General features: G+C 39.6%; 3 protein-coding genes across 4 annotated transcripts; 1 reads left to right on the top strand and 2 right to left on the bottom strand.

The window, feature by feature from the left end:
* Nucleotides 1-92: 92 nt before the first annotated feature.
* si:cabz01074946.1 lies at nt 93-5,845 on the top strand. Its single transcript, XM_034556926.1, has 5 exons — nt 93-224; nt 1,025-1,234; nt 4,232-4,342; nt 4,961-5,230; nt 5,309-5,845. Exons 1-5 carry the CDS (start codon nt 188-190, stop codon nt 5,461-5,463), a joined length of 783 nt encoding a protein of 260 aa, XP_034412817.1. The 5' UTR covers nt 93-187; the 3' UTR covers nt 5,464-5,845.
* On the bottom strand, nt 5,518-11,278 carry LOC117747553 (SLAM family member 5-like). Of its 2 annotated transcripts, XM_034556884.1 has the most exons (7): nt 11,127-11,260; nt 9,293-9,598; nt 8,421-8,768; nt 7,737-7,847; nt 7,575-7,633; nt 6,809-6,883; nt 5,518-6,369 (listed from the first exon to the last, which is right to left on the bottom strand). In XM_034556884.1, the coding sequence occupies exons 1-7, from the start codon at nt 11,194-11,196 to the stop codon at nt 6,292-6,294; spliced, it is 1,047 nt and encodes a 348-aa protein (XP_034412775.1). In that variant the 5' UTR covers nt 11,197-11,260; the 3' UTR covers nt 5,518-6,291. The 2 variants fall into 2 exon arrangements, with proteins under 2 accessions (XP_034412775.1, XP_034412774.1); XM_034556883.1 differs by lacking the exons at nt 5,518-6,369; nt 6,809-6,883 and having other exon boundaries at nt 7,348-7,633; nt 11,127-11,278.
* A 1,843-nt stretch (nt 11,279-13,121) lies between these two features.
* On the bottom strand, nt 13,122-17,042 carry LOC117747570 (SLAM family member 5-like). The gene is made up of 8 exons (XM_034556920.1): nt 16,734-17,042; nt 15,877-16,209; nt 15,466-15,561; nt 15,364-15,379; nt 15,163-15,230; nt 15,015-15,065; nt 14,585-14,610; nt 13,122-13,331 (listed from the first exon to the last, which is right to left on the bottom strand). Exons 1-7 carry the CDS (start codon nt 16,978-16,980, stop codon nt 14,591-14,593), a joined length of 831 nt encoding a protein of 276 aa, XP_034412811.1. The 5' UTR covers nt 16,981-17,042; the 3' UTR covers nt 13,122-13,331; nt 14,585-14,590.
* Nucleotides 17,043-17,486: the final 444 nt, after the last annotated feature.

Here is a 17,486-nt window from a genome sequence, read left to right as displayed (position 1 = left end):
ATGTAGAATGCATCACACAAAAAATATTTTGTCAATATGCATTTGTTTTGGTCCAAATTTAGATTTGTGTGTTGACATTTCGGGCGCAGATGGATCACGTGGTTGGCTGGAAGAGAGATGATAAAAAAAACTTAAAAAGGAAGTGTCATTCTCCTTTTGCGCTCTTGTGTTTTGCAGCTCGGTAACAATGACACTTCAAATCCTCCTCATTCTATCACTCCACGGTAGGTCCTGGTTATTTATTTTTCCTGAAAATATCAATGATCAGCAGCTGCTTAGTGAAATATTTAAAAACTATACATTTGAACTATAATGTGAGAACAGAAGTCGTGGCCGCGTGCAGCAGCGAGCAAAGCAGGAAGTATCGAAGTGGAGGAACTCACAAAGTGTGTTAGTCCTCTTCAAAATGAACTCACACACTAAAAGTTGTACGCATTAATAGTGAATGTATGATTATTTCATGTCTACTGTATTTACAGCTACTCTATAAACATGTCCAAATGATTCAGTTGGTACTCGTGTGGTCTCACTTGGTGACTTGGATTACCAGAAAATGTTAAACTGACGCTGGTGAAAACCTTATTTTAGTCACCCACGCACCATTTCCCCATTTAAAAAAATAAATAATAGTACGCCATAAATGTCATAGTTTAAAACGTTTAAGTATAATATGTTGGAAGTCTTTGTTTGAAGAAAAGTCCTAAAGAAGTATGTTGATGAAATGTCACCGTATCAAATGTCAATGTCCTACAAAAATTATATTCTTTTGTATGTTGAAAAAAATACACAAAATAGTATATTTTAAAAAAGTCCTAATAAAGTATCTTATAAAAAAAAGTCATGTTTGATCATCTAGTACCATTTATCCAATATTTACCCATAAGCCTCAGCTGAACTTTGTGTTTAATGCTTATTAGTTAATAAGAGAGATCCTAAGTTCAGAGGGTTGACATAGTAAACAGAAGAACATCATCCGAGATCAGCTGTTCTGTCTTCTAACCGTCTCTCTGAATGGTTTTTCCAGCGGCTCTGGCTACCTCTCTCAGGGAGGTGTCTGGGTACCTGGGGGACAAGGTCACCTTGCCCTCAGCAGCCGACGCGTCATGGAAACTGTCCTCCATCACGTGGTCCATATTCCCAAACAACACTTGGATCGCAACCTGTCGCGACCAGAAGACCAACGTCGAGCGAGTGGATCGGTACAAAAGGAGACTGAGGCTCAACACCTCCACGGGTAAAAGACCACCTACCCCCCGGCTGTGAAGGAGAACGCTTATTGTATTCATCTCCAGGCTGTGAAGGAGAACGCTTATTGTATTCATCTCCAGGCTGTGAAGGAGAACGCTTATTGTATTCATCTCCCGGCTGTGAAGGAGAACGCTTATTGTATTCATCTCCCGACTGTGAAGGAGAACGCTTATTATATTCATCTCCCGGCTGTGAAGGAGAACGCTTATTGTATTCATCTCCCGGCTGTGAAGGAGAACACTTATTGTATTCATCTCCCGGCTGTGAAGGAGAACGCTTATTGTATTCATCTCCAGGCTGTGAAGGAGAATGCTTATTGTATTCATCTCCCGACTGAGAAGGAGAACGCTTATTGTATTCATCTCCCGGCTGTGAAGGAGAACGCTTATTGTATTCATCTCCCGACTGTGAAGGAGAACGCTTATTATATTCATCTCCCGGCTGTGAAGGAGAACGCTTATTGTATTCATCTCCCGGCTGTGAAGGAGAACGCTTATTGTATTCATCTCCCGACTGTGAAGGAGAACGCTTATTATATTCATCTCCCGGCTGTGAAGGAGAACGCTTATTGTATTCATCTCCCGGCTGTGAAGGAGAACACTTATTGTATTCATCTCCCGGCTGTGAAGGAGAACGCTTATTGTATTCATCTCCAGGCTGTGAAGGAGAATGCTTATTGTATTCATCTCCCGACTGAGAAGGAGAACGCTTATTGTATTCATCTCCCGGCTGTGAAGGAGAACGCTTATTGTATTCATCTCCCGGCTGTGAAGGAGAACGCTTATTGTATTCATCTCCCGACTGTGAAGGAGAACGCTTATTATATTCATCTCCCGGCTGTGAAGGAGAACGCTTATTGTATTCATCTCCCGGCTGTGAAGGAGAACGCTTATTGTATTCATCTCCCGACTGTGAAGGAGAACGCTTATTATATTCATCTCCCGGCTGTGAAGGAGAACGCTTATTGTATTCATCTCCCGGCTGTGAAGGAGAACACTTATTGTATTCATCTCCCGGCTGTGAAGGAGAACGCTTATTGTATTCATCTCCAGGCTGTGAAGGAGAATGCTTATTGTATTCATCTCCCGACTGAGAAGGAGAACGCTTATTGTATTCATCTCCCGGCTGTGAAGGAGAACGCTTATTGTATTCATCTCCAGGCTGTGAAGGAGAACGCTTATTGTATTCATCTCCAGGCTGTGAAGGAGAACGCTTATTGTATTCATCTCCCGGCTGTGAAGGGGAACGCTTATTGTATTCATCTCCCGACTGAGAAGGAGAACGCTTATTGTATTCATCTCCCGGCTGTGAAGGAGAACGCTTATTGTATTCATCTCCCGGCTGTGAAGGAGAACGCTTATTGTATTCATCTCCCGACTGAGAAGGAGAACGCTTATTGTATTCATCTCCCGGCTGTGAAGGAGAACGCTTATTGTATTCATCTCACGACTGTGAAGGAGAACGCTTATTGTATTCATCTCCCGGCTGTGAAGGAGAACGCTTATTATATTCATCTCCCGACTGTGAAGGAGAACGCTTATTGTATTCATCTCACGACTGAAGGAGAACGCTTATTATATTCATCTCCCGACTGTGAAGGAGAACGCTTATTGTATTCATCTCCCGACTGTGAAGGAGAACGCTTATTGTATTCATCTCCCGACTGTGAAGGAGAACGCTTATTGTATTCATCTCACGACTGTGAAGGAGAACGCTTATTGTATTCATCTCCCGGCTGAGAAGGAGAACGCTTATTGTATTCATCTCCAGGCTGTGAAGGAGAACGCTTATTGTATTCATCTCCCGGCTGTGAAGGAGAACGCTTATTGTATTCATCTCACGACTGTGAAGGAGAACGCTTATTGTATTCATCTCCCGGCTGTGAAGGAGAACGCTTATTATATTCATCTCCCGACTGTGAAGGAGAACGCTTATTGTATTCATCTCCCGACTGTGAAGGAGAACGCTTATTGTATTCATCTCCCGGCTGTGAAGGAGAACACTTATTGTATTCATCTCCCGGCTGTGAAGGAGAACGCTTATTGTATTCATCTCCAGGCTGTGAAGGAGAATGCTTATTGTATTCATCTCCCGACTGAGAAGGAGAACGCTTATTGTATTCATCTCCCGGCTGTGAAGGAGAACGCTTATTGTATTCATCTCCTGGCTGTGAAAGAGAACGCTTATTGTATTCATCTCCCGGCTGTGAAGGAGAACGCTTATTGTATTCATCTCCCGGCTGTGAAGGAGAACGCTTATTGTATTCATCTCCCGGCTGTGAAGGAGAACGCTTATTGTATTCATCTCCCGGCTGTGAAGGAGAACGCTTATTGTATTCATCTCCCGGCTATGAAGGAGAACGCTTATTGTATTCATCTCCCGACTGTGAAGGAGAACGCTTATTGTATTCATCTCCCGGCTGTGAAGGAGAACGCTTATTGTATTCATCTCCCGACTGAGAAGGAGAACGCTTATTGTATTCATCTCCCGGCTGTGAAGGAGAACGCTTATTGTATTCATCTCCCGACTGTGAAGGAGAACGCTTATTGTATTCATCTCCTGACTGAGAAGGAGAACGCTTATTGTATTCATCTCCCGACTGAGAAGGAGAACGCTTATTGTATTCATCTCCCGGCTGTGAAGGAGAACGCTTATTGTATTCATCTCCCGGCTGTGAAGGAGAACGCTTATTGTATTCATCTCCCGGCTGTGAAGGAGAACGCTTATTGTATTCATCTCCTGACTGAAGGAGAACGCTTATTGTATTCATCTCCTGACTGAAGGAGAACGCTTATTGTATTCACCTCCTGACTGAAGGAGAACGCTTATTGTATTCATCTCCTGGCTGTGAAGGAGAACGCTTATTGTATTCATCTCCTGACTGAAGGAGAACGCTTATTGTATTCATCTCCTGACTGAAGGAGAACGCTTATTGTATTCATCTCCTGGCTGTCTCTTCAATGTGGTTTCTCTCGTTCATCAGGTGACCTGACGATCCTTCACTTGACCCCAGAAGATGACATGGTGTACACTGTCGACCTCACCAACACTGACAAACAGTACAGCGTAAACAAGATGAAGGTCACAGTGAGAGGTGAGCGTGGTTAGCTCTTCGAGACAGATTGTGGGTGTCGACGGGTCCAAAAAAATGAATATTGTCACTCATTGTTGCCTTTTAAAGCCCTAAAAACGACACAATAAATGGGCTGGATCTTATTCGGTCACCTTTTGGCTTCCATTACACAGATGTTCGCATACAGACCTTTCTTACAGACCTTTCTTACAGACCTTTCTCACAGACCTTCCTCACACACCTTCCTCACAGACCTTCCTCACACACCTTTCTCACAGACCTTCCTCACAGACCTTTCTCACAGACCTTCCTCACAGACCTTCCTCACAGACCTTTCTCACAGACCTTCCTCACAGACCTTCCTCACAGACCTTCCTCACACACCTTCCTCACAGACCTTCCTCACAGACCTTTCTCACAGACCTTTCTCACTGACCTTTCTCACAGACCTTTCTCACTGACCTTTCTCACTGACCTTCCTCACAGACCTTTCTCACAGACCTTCCTCACAGACCTTTCTCACAGACCTTCCTCACAGACCTTCCTCACAGACCTTCCTCACACACCTTCCTCACAGACCTTTCTCACAGACCTTTCTCACAGACCTTTCTCACAGACCTTTCTCTAAACCCTCTGCAGAACGCCTCCAGAAACCGATCATATCGAGCTATTTATCTAAGGATGAACACTGCTCCTGGTTCCTGCAGTGCTGCTCCACAGACGCAGACGTCCACTTGTCCTGGCAGGATGTACCTCAGACCGGGACCTTCTCCAACATGACTACTTCCAACGGCAACTCTGCGGATCTTTCGGCGTTTCTCCAGAACACGACGAACCTCGTTGAAATAACCTGCACCTCCCGCAGGAAGGCGGAGAAGGCCTCGCGGGTTGTCACTCTAATGTGCTACGGTAAGGTCACAAAAAGGAAGGACGCTGCGATGCCCTGAAACACTGTTCTACATGCGCTTCATTATGTTGTTGTTTCAGCTGAGGAGCCTCAACCGACGTTGGATCCTCAGGTACTGCCCTCGACAAGGGAAAGATATTCTCTTGTGTTATTGGTGGGAAGCATCCTGGGAGCTTCACTGACGGTATCTGGTTTATACATAGCTATGTGTGTGAGAAGAAAAAGGAATATTTAGGTCGAAAAAAAGACCTGTACAATGTAATGGAGACGGATATTTTATCATCTTGTCAAATGTCACAAAAAACACAGTTTATTAGATCCTTGTTCATTTCATTGTTTATGTATAAGTATACAAGCACCTTCGTACAAACATTTTTAGAAAAATCAACTTTTTGATACATTGTTCCATCTCACTGTTTGTTGTTGCAAAGGTCCAATTGTATGTATAATTTTGACTGCAGTATTATAAATACATTTATGTGAAAGTTATTGTTAAAGTAGGTGCATGTCTTAAGTTATGTCTTTTGTTAATATCTTGCATGATGTGTGTCTGTTGTGTTGACTATTGTTTGCAAACCAAATTGACCCTCAAGGACATTAAAGATTATCCAATTCCATACGACAATTTTGACTATTTTACTATATTCATAGGCGTCCTATTTCCCTTTGATTAAACAACATGGTTACAGAGAGACAGAGTGACTTGATGCCAGTAAATGTCATTTAATATGACCACCTTTGCACTCGCTGAACACCCTCAAAGAAGTATAAATATAATCTCAGTATTTACAGAATTTACAACAATATTAATAGTTTGTAGCTTTGCTCTCAAACTGTATTGGAAGCTTCATGTTGGTTTAATATGATAACATGAAGGTGCGATACTCTCTCGAGGCCAAAGATAGACACTTTGCAAAAGTATGACGCTGCCGCCATGTCGCCTTTGTGATATTAACCATATGTATTTTTTGGGCTGTGCGTTTCCCAAATGTTGGTCGGATCCATGAATGTTGATCTACTTTTGTTTTTTAATCAAAGGACTATAGATTGTGCACATGACCCTCTAGGAAACCTCTTGGTAGGGCGACACCGAGGCCTTCCTCATGCGACTGAACTGGATCTGGTCGTACACAGTCTGCATCTAGAAGTGTGACAAAAGAAGATTACCATTTTTTTTTTAAAACATCAGTATCACAAGATGATTCAAGATTTTTTTTATATACGAAAAAACACAACGCTTTATACCAAGGATAATCATATACTTAAGTAATGCTCAACGCAAGTTAATGCATTAATCAATACATTTAATGGTGAATTATGAATTCATCATGTATATATTGGTGGATTACTTATCCCACAGTTTTACACACTTCAGCAAACGGTGCACAGGCTTTGAGACCTTCATTACTGTACTTATGTCGAATAAATATTATGATCTGTCACTCCATTCATACAATAGTTACTGATGGAATTAAAACATTACAATGTGTCATGTAATCAATACAAGCGAGGCAAAAGCCCTCTGTAGCCACATTCACTCTCATCTGCAAGAACCTCTTGGATAAAAGTGTTGTTCTCACCTCGGGTCTGACTGCGTCGCCTCTGTCTTCGCTGGTTTCATACAGTGTGCACGGCTTCATGGGGGATGAAGTCCCCTGGAAGGTTAAATCATAATAAAACTTTATTTTTTATTCTTTTTTACATTTACATTTTTCTATGCTGTATTTGTATGTATTGAACCCCAATTAATAATATACAAGTGATATATATATATAGTCTGGTAGATGAGAAAACTCAAATGGCACAGATGGTGCCAAATGTGCCCAAATGCCCATTTTGGAGACCTCGCCTAAACTGTCTTTACTAACGAGGCTCTAATTCTGTTCTGCTTCACTTTTTCAAAGTCAAACTTTTCAGAGATGCTGTTCATATATTGTGCTAGAATGCTGAGGAATTTAACCCGTTCAGCTGCATCATTCCAAAGATATAATCATAATAATAAGTGTTTTTTACAAGGCGAACCTGTAACTTTTTTAATTTGTGCTGTGTGCCATCTTCATTTAATCTTAACCAGTAACATATAAGATGATATTTACACATGAAGTATTCTCACAAGTGTTTACTTTTGTTATAACACCAACATTAATCAAATAGCCCTTGTGGTAGAGGAGATACACCCTTTTTTAGTTTGGGTATGTTATTTCGAGTACTTACGCTGGGGTGTAAAAGGTTAAATGTGTGTACAAAAGTGGGGTAAAACATGTATTTCATCCTCAAAAGCAGGCGTTGGATATCTATTTTAAAAACTGATTTGGTGCAAACAAAGCATTGTGTGCATATACTTACACCCCCAATTGCAACATCGGCGATATCAGCATAAACTGTGAGGTCATAGGAGTCACTTCCTGTTGGGAGATTTGGATGAAGATATAAAGTGAACTAAAAACTGTGATGTGTCAATCATGAATTGTAAAATAATGTAAATAAATAAATAATGAAGCGTCTTACCTGCTTGCCTTTGTTTGCGGTGACAAACATATACAGATACTCCAACTATAACCATAACGACTATCATCAGAAAACCTCCTGCCGCACCCAGGAAAACGACAACGTTTGAGCCTGCAATTAATGGTATTAACACTGTTATTGTTATGTTTAATAAAAGGGAGTGAATACACTCAGCTGCAACAATGAGGGCAAAAAAACTCATGTTTTGGGTGTAAATGTCCTGTATGGCCGACCGTTCATTATATAACAACATTCACATGACAGCTTTCGTAATAATATAATCTTGAAATAAATGGAGGAAATAACTTGTTTAAAATCATTAAAAAGAAAAAAACCTCTCATTTGTTATTTACAATGTATAAGAATATCAAGTACAGGGTTTTGGTTTAGGCCTTCCTCAGGTATCCAAAAAGAACATTTAAGTATCTTTAATTTTGATTTGAGTAAATGCATCTGTATTTCTTAAATTATGACAACATTGGAGTATTTCTACTCACATTATAATACATTTGAGTTTTGACTATAGTTTGACATTTGAGACATTCAAAACTGAGTATATCATCAACCATAACCAGTTAAAAGTTGCTTAAAGTAACTTTTTATTACACTTAATCAAAAAAATAAGAATTAAGATAAGTAAAAAGATAAGTAAAGCCCTTAAAATGTTCTTTTCTCAGCGTGTACCTCTGCTGCACTTCACTGTGACGGACTCCGACTTCTCGCTGACCACATTGGAAACGGAGCAGGTGAATCCGGTGTCTCCGTCCTGAGGCGTGATGATGTACTGCAGCCTGGAGCCACTTGAGGTTTGGTTCCTCACGGCCCAGCTGTAGGTGAACCGGCTGTCGGTGACCCGGCTGTCGGTGACCCCGCTGTCGGTGACCCCGCTGTAGGTGACCCGGCTGTCGGTGACCCGGCTGTGGGTGACCCGGCTGTCGGTGGCTGCGCTGCACAGCAGGGTCACCCCACACGAGTTGTTTGAGGCGTGCCAGGAGGATTTGGAGGTCACGACGGGCTTCGTGGTTATGGGCTCTAACGAGGCCGACGACGGAGAGAGAGAGGAACTGAGTGTGGTAAAAACCATGAACACACCAACACGTAGACCAGGAAGTCAAGTTCAGACTACGGACAGGCTCAGTCACTACACACTACACACAATACATAAGCACAAACGCACACATATCATTCCATCTCAAGGCTTTAGCAATACAGAAACAGAGGGGAAGAAGAGGTTAATAAGGGTGTCATAGTGATATATTGATGTTATATTGATATATAAGCGTCTTTGTGACTTTTGAAAAGCGCTATATAAATTCAATGTATTATTATTATATGATATATGATGAAGTTAAACAGTTATTTATGTTTGGGCACGGGACACAGCATGTGCATCCCATTATATCCAATTAGCTTTACTATAAGACATCATCAATAACTTCAGGCCACAGAAAGCCTACCACTGTTGAGCCATCTGTTCTATATGAATCAATCAATCAACTAATATATTGATAGTAGTTCATCATTCAAGAACAATGATTAGGTTACTTGGTCCTTACCATGAACATGCAGAGTGATGATGACTGTGGGCCTTTGTTGGTCATTCTCATCTGAGATAAAAATGAAATCACCAGAATCTTGGAGAGTCAGTGTTCTCACTGTTAAACTAAAGCTTGTTGGGTTTAGCTCTAATCTGTCTTTGAACGGAGGTTGTACAGAAACTTCCATCCCTTTCACCGCAATTATTAACTCTTTATATTTCCACTTTGCCGTGGTGACCCCTTCAGGTGGTAAACATGATGACATCTCCACAGTGTCTCCAACTTTTTTATGGATGCTGCGTTCACAAGTGGAAGTCTCCACATCTGAAACACATGAACAGAGGACGGACCGTCACGCACACATTCAGTTTATCAGGAGAGGCTTTCTTCAATGTTCATGGAGCGAGAGCAACATAAAGGTCCAAAAACACCTGAAATAGACGATAAAGCGAGGTATGTTTTAGGGCGGGGCTACCTTGTGATTGACAGGTGGTCTGGGACTGCTCCGTGTTTTCGTCTTCCAGTCCGAACCCTTTCGCAGTGTGTTCTCAGCTCATGGAAGTTATATGTTACATGTCGGTTGCTTCTAAAGGTCTTATTCAGCGTGCGGTCGCATTTCACGGATGGGTCGGTCGGCCTTCACTTCTTTAATACAGTCTATGGACGTGACGCACGACTAGCAAACTAAATGTCTTCCTTCAGCTTTTGTTTGAGTCCTTTTTCCTGTCAACAGTTACCCCTGGCAACAGTGACCTGAACCGCAACACATATGTGTAGCTACCTGACAGTTAAGCTAGGAAAATACTCTTATGAGTCATCTTTTGCACCGACAGACACCATACATTCATACGTCATTTAGGAAAAAGGCACTTTGTCGTTTTCAGATTTCTCACAGAAACTAAAATGTGGAAATGATAATATTAGTGTCGGTAAAGCCGTTATTGTTCATAAGCAGTGGACACCCGTCTCAAATGAACAGCTCACCATGACAACAGGTTTTAAGGCTGTCCAAGGTACCACGGCCTCGTTTCCAAAGAAGAAACTACCTCAGGGGGCAAATGTCAAGAGCTGCCTTCATTCGGTGCTTATTCTGATTCATCACTTTCGGTCAATGCGGCTGCAGGCGGTTCTCAGGAAATGGATATCATATTGTGTGAGAATCTAACAACAAGCTCACAAGCATTCCAAGTGCACGCTATAACTAAATATTGACACAATAATGAAAGACTGATGGCTTGTATCTATGAGCTGTGAATAGACAAGCGAGGCCATTTTAACTCTAACATACAGTCCCCTACTTCTGCAATTAGTCTGAGAAAGGTCCAGCCCTCTTTGTGCCTGTGAGAAATTATATTATGTATGACAACTATCAGACCGAAGTACATCAGAACAACTCAAAGAGGAAGTAACAGACACAAGGGAGGACCCATCCCTAAGTTGCGTAAAGATTTGAAGAGTTTCTATCCATGCAGAAGCAGCAGGACATTTGCTGACACAGTGTACCAAAAATAAAAGCAAAGCATATGCGCAAATTAAAAACCCACAAGATGCAATGAAATGAAGTTATGCACAAACAAAGTCAGGAGCTCAAATTGATGATAAATGTTGAGCAACATGCACATAGTATGACCTTTTTTTATCCGGAGATGGTCTAAAGCCAGGCAGCTGCTAACACACAGAGACTGGACCGATACGACATCCAGTCAATTCCTCATTCTGCACTTATTGTAAGTCGCTTTGGATAAAAGCGTCAGCTAAATGACATGAAATGTAATGTAATGTAATGTAATGTAACATGAGCACAAAGCAGTACGGTCAACATCCATAAGCTCAAGAGCAGAGGCGTACGTACCTTGGAGGCAGAGCCCAAGAAGGAGCACAGACATGTATGTGCACAAGCAGCTCAGGCGACCACCAACCATCTCTGTGGGGAGAGATACAACGTCTGTTTCCTCTTCCAGTCAAACTCTAGTCAAACTCAACAATGTGAAAAAACTGAGTAGAGTGGGTGGAGCCGGGGAGGTCTCTGTTTGCGGTCTGGCCCGAGATAAGAGAAAAGGCACATCAGTAAGAACATAACGGGAGAGCGTTAACAATGAGGGTTTAATAAGAGCTTATTTATCCGAGGGGGGGGCTGACACTTGTTTGGTTGTGGAGAGGCCTTATCGATAACGACTGGCGAGGTGAGGTGTGTGTAGAGCGCTCAAGCTGTATCCTAGCCATTGGCTCGGCTGACATCTACATTGCATTTGGAGTCCGGGTCAAACTTCAGCTGTCATTTTGCACATTGCATGCACATTGCATGCACCTTCAGCGCGACTTGAGGTCCGTGTGCAGCCCTGAGACTTTGTGAGCACAGAAGGAAGTGAACGAGCCCGCCTCAAGGAGAAGATCTAAGGAGGACGCCAGTCTCATTGTGATAAGATGAATATTGAAAAGTGATATTTGGATCAATTTCAAACACTCAAATTCAAGGATCCGTTAGGATCAAGTGAGCAAGCGAGGAAGATATTGACACCATGAGGGGACTACACAGCATCTCAGCCCCCCCCCCCCCCCCCCCCCCCCCCCGGTTGGCCACAAACAACGTCACTGTGCATGGTGTTTCCACAGAGGTGGTCTGTGCACTGCAGCCTAACTTGATTTCCTGTGAACTTTAAGCTGGCGACACGTTTACAGTAAAAAAACCCTGATGTGAAACTGAGATGAAGAAGATGCTGCAGACCTAAAGAGCAGCCGGATCTACTTTTTTTTACACTTGATGAGAACTATGTTCCATCTCCCAGTACACAACTCACATATATGTATGTGTATATATATATATGTATATATATATATATATATATATATGTATATATACATATATATATGTATATATACATATATATATGTATAAGTATATATATATGTGTATATATACACATATATATATATGTATATATACATATATATATGTATATATACATATATATATATGTATATATACATATATATATGTATAAGTATATATATATATGTGTATATATACACATATATATATATGTATATATACATATATATATGTATAAGTATATATATATGTATAAATATATATATATATGTGTTTATATACACATATATATATACATATATATATATATGTGTATATATACACATATATATATATATACATATATGTGTATATATACATATATATATATATATACATATATATATATATGTATATATATATGTATATATACATATATATACATATATATATGTATAAGTATATATATATGTATAAGTATATATATATGTGTTTATATACACATATATATACATATATATATATATATGTGTATATATACACATATATATATACATATATATATGTGTATATATACATATATATATATATATATATACATATAAATATATTTATACATATATATGTATGTGTATATATACATATATATACACACATACATATATATGTATATATATACATATATATATACATATATATATACATATATATATACACATACATATATATGTATACATATATATGTATATGTATACATATATATGTTTATATGTATATACATATATATATGTGTATATATACATATATATATATATATACATATAAATATATTTATACATATATATGTATGTGTATATATACATATATATATACACATACATATATATGTATATATATACATATATATGTATATGTATACATATATATGTTTATATGTATACATATATATGTTTTATATTGTTTCTCCTTTCTTTTAAAATGAGTGATTCAGGCAAAACATTTACTTTTTTAAACTTTTACTCATTTATGCAGATATTCATGAGCAAAGCATTAAACACACAACTGAATATATTTAGGGAGTTTGAAGATGGGAATGATTTAGTCATTTTCTTTTTTCTGAGTCAGCATATTCCATTAAATGTGTCAAATGCCATTTTAAGAAGTTTTTACAACATTCACCCAACGTTCAATATTAATTTTCAAGTTGTCCGTTTCGACACTCAGAAGGAATCAGCTGACTCTTGACTCCTAAAAGTGTAACACGGACATGTCTTTGAAAGGAGAAGTGATACAGGGACGGTGAAACGACTGGTCAGAGAGCTATTTTAGAACCAGACATAACAACACGTTAACATTGACACGTAACATTGACAGGTTAACATTGACACGTAACATTGACAGGTTAACATTGACATGTTAACATTGACACGTTAACATTGACAGGTTAACATTGACAGGTTAACATTGACACGTAACATTGACACGTAACATTGACACGTAACATTGACATGTTAACATTGACAGGTTAACATTGACATGTTAACATTGACACGTTAACATTGACAGGTTAACATTGACACGTTAACATTGACAGGTTAACATTGACAGGTTAACATTGACACGTAACATTGACAGGTTAACATTGACATGTTAACATTGACAGGTTAACATTGACATGTTAACATTGACACGTTAACATTGACAGGTTAACATTGATATGTTAACATTGACAGGTTAACATTGACAGGTTAACATTGATATGTTAACATTGACAGGTTAACATTGACACGTTAACATTGACAGGTTAACATTGACAGGTTAACATTGACACGTTAACATTGACAGGTTAACATTGATATGTTAACATTGACAGGTTAACATTGACAGGTTAACATTGATATGTTAACATTGACAGGTTAACATTGACAGGTTAACATTGACACGTTAACATTGACACGTAACATTGACAGGTTAACATTGACAGGTTAACATTGATATGTTAACATTGACACGTAACATTGACAGGTTAACATTGACATGTTAACATTGACAGGTTAACATTGACAGGTTAACATTGATATGTTAACATTGACAGGTTAACATTGACACGTTAACATTGACACGTAACATTGACAGGTTAACATTGACATGTTAACATTGACAGGTTAACATTGACAGGTTAACATTGATATGTTAACATTGACAGGTTAACATTGACACGTTAACATTGACACGTAACATTGACAGGTTAACATTGACATGTTAACATTGACAGGTTAACATTGACAGGTTAACATTGATATGTTAACATTGACAGGTTAACATTGACACGTTAACATTGACACGTAACATTGACAGGTTAACATTGACATGTTAACATTGACAGGTTAACATTGACAGGTTAACATTGATATGTTAACATTGACAGGTTAACATTGATATGTTAACATTGACAGGTTAACATTGACACGTTAACATATATACATATCTTCATGGTTCACCTCTCTTTATGACGCTGCAACCAAATCTGAGGGAACAAGTGAAAAAAGAGTGAGATAGAGGATGATGACGAGTCGACAGCTTCTTCAGTGCTTCATATTTATTTATAGTTATAATAATCAGCTATAATAAGTCAAATGAAGCCTTCAGGTAGTCAGAGAGGAAATGAGTCTGTGTTCAGTTCCTGTTTCAGAGAAGTGATGCAGCCACATTGACAGCAGCGTGTCCAGTCCACATGTTACACTTTAGAACAGACTTGTGGACGCATATCTTTAATTGTTTACCCTATATTCCCATTGTTTACACATTTCAATACATTCTGATCTGGTAGCATGTAAAGTAAAGTATTAAGTATTAATGTAAGAATGAAATAAGAAATGAGTTGATAACTTGAATTTTAATAACCATGTTTATACCATGTTTTAACCGTACCTGTTCCAGCATCTTGAACGCCTCTCAAAGTTTCATAGACACAGCCATCAACTACAGGTCAAAGGTAATCAAGGTGAGGTCATAATCTATATTATAAAAGGTCATGTTTGAGTTATTGTGTTTAAAAAGGGGTGAATGGTAGACTGACCATGGAGAAGAGAGGAGTACACTTGGTGTTGAGAGTCATCTTGGTTGACTGTTTGAGACGGGTTATCCCTGAAATGTAAAAGATATAGCAGTTATTTACATAAACTAGTATAAGAATAATATATATATATTTTTTAATGAACAAAGACCATGTATTTGTATATTACTGCTGTTAACTTGTAAAAGAAAATAGTTTCCTAACCTGTTACAACATGGACCTGTGAAAAATAAAAAAAAGTTCCATGTTTTATTTTTATCGCAAATGAAGTGGTACCCATTTAATATCGTCAAGAGGAGATCTCACCCTTTGACTTTGTGTAGAAAAGCAGCAGGAGAATAAACAATAATAGTCCAATAACCGGGCCAACAATCAACAATACAAGAGATGAGGAGTAGGACACTGAAATGATAAATAAGAAGTATGTTAATACGCTGAAAGCAACTACAAGGGACTTTCATTTTCTGTTGGTTTTCGCGGTCCTAGTGGATGAAAGTGGTAGTGTTTCTTTATGCTCCTGGTTCTGGATCTCCTCGCTGATGGTCTCATTTACTTATGAAGGTCATGTAGGGGCATTAGAATGACATTGAGACTGTTTCATAACCAGTTAAAAGTTGCTTAAAGTAACTTTATATTACACATTATAAATGTCTCCAAAGATTAAGATAAGTAAAAAGATAAGTAAAGCCCTTAAAATGTTCTTTTCTCAGCGTGTACCTCTGCTGCACTTCACTGTGACGGACTCCGACTTCTCGCTGACCACATTGGAAACGGAGCAGGTGAATCCGGTGTCTCCGTCCTGAGGCGTGATGATGTACTGCAGCCTGGAGCCACTTGAGGTTTGGTTCCTCACGGCCCAGCTGTAGGTGACCCGGCTGTCGGTGACCCGGCTGTCGGTGACCCGGCTGTCGGTGACCCCGCTGTCGGTGACCCGGCTGTCCGTGACCCCGCTGTCGGTGGCTGCGCTGCACAGCAGGGTCACCCCACACGAGTTGTTTGAGGCGTGCCAGGAGGATTTGGAGGTCACGACGGGCTTCGTGGTTATGGGCTCTAACGAGGCCGACGACGGAGAGAGAGAGGAACTGAGTGTGGTAAAAACCATGAACACACCAACACGTAGACCAGGAAGTCAAGTTCAGACTACGGACAGGCTCAGTCACTACACACTACACACAATACATAAGCACAAACGCACACATATCATTCCATCTCAAGGCTTTAGCAATACAGAAACAGAGGGGAAGAATCGGTTAATAAGGGTGTCATAGTGATATATTGATGTTATATTGATATATAAGCGTCTTTGTGACTTTTGAAAAGCGCTATATAAATTCAATGTATTATTATTATATGATATATGATGAAGTTAAACAGTTATTTATGTTTGGGCACGGGACACAGCATGTGCATCCCATTATATCCAATTAGCTTTACTATAAGACATCATCAATAACTTCAGGCCACAGAAAGCCTACCACTGTTGAGCCATCTGTTCTATATGAATCAATCAATCAACTAATATATTGATAGTAGTTCATCATTCAAGAACAATGATTAGGTTACTTGGTCCTTACCATGAACATGCAGAGTGATGATGACTGTGGGCCTTTGTTGGTCATTCGCCTCTGACATAAAAATGAAATCACCAGAATCTTGGAGAGTCAGTGTTCTCACTGTTAAACTAAAGCTTGTTGGGTTTAGCTCTACTCTGTCTTTGAACTGAGGTTGTACAGAAACTTCCTTCCCTTTCGCCTCAATTATTAACTCTTTATATTTCCACTTTGCCGAGCTGACCCCTTCAGGTGGTAAACATGATGACATCTCCACAGTGTCTCCAACTTTTTTATGGATGCTGCGATCACAAGTGGAAGTCTCCACATCTGAAACACGTGAACAGAGGACGGAGTGAGGATCATTGTGGCTGACGACGCTCACCAACGTTTACAGAGACACGAAAGAAAAGGAATATACGTCTTCTAATAATTAGGATTTCTTGGGGGGAAAGAATGCCAAATTATACACACAGAGGAAATGCTTTACATAAGGCGAAGCCATTGGATAGTTATAATGAAACAAAATGAAACGTTATTCAACTTAGCTTTCATGTATTTGTGAACACACAAAATAACGAAGATATGCAGACATCCAGGAAATGCTGTCGAGCATCGGGCAAACCAACATCTCTAATAAGAGTAAAACTGCCTTCCGAGCAGAGCCCTCCATACCATGGAGGAGGTAAAGGACCAGCAGCAGAGCAGAGCATCGGAGCAGACCAGCAGCCATCTTCACGATCCGAGGACGATTCCTCTTCTGGTTTCTCAAAGGCT

Source organism: Cyclopterus lumpus, chromosome 18 (assembly GCF_009769545.1).
Source record: "Cyclopterus lumpus isolate fCycLum1 chromosome 18, fCycLum1.pri, whole genome shotgun sequence".
Lineage (NCBI taxonomy): Eukaryota > Metazoa > Chordata > Actinopteri > Perciformes > Cyclopteridae > Cyclopterus > Cyclopterus lumpus.
Note: the sequence above shows the minus strand (reverse complement) of the source record. Positions and strands in the feature narration are given on the sequence as shown.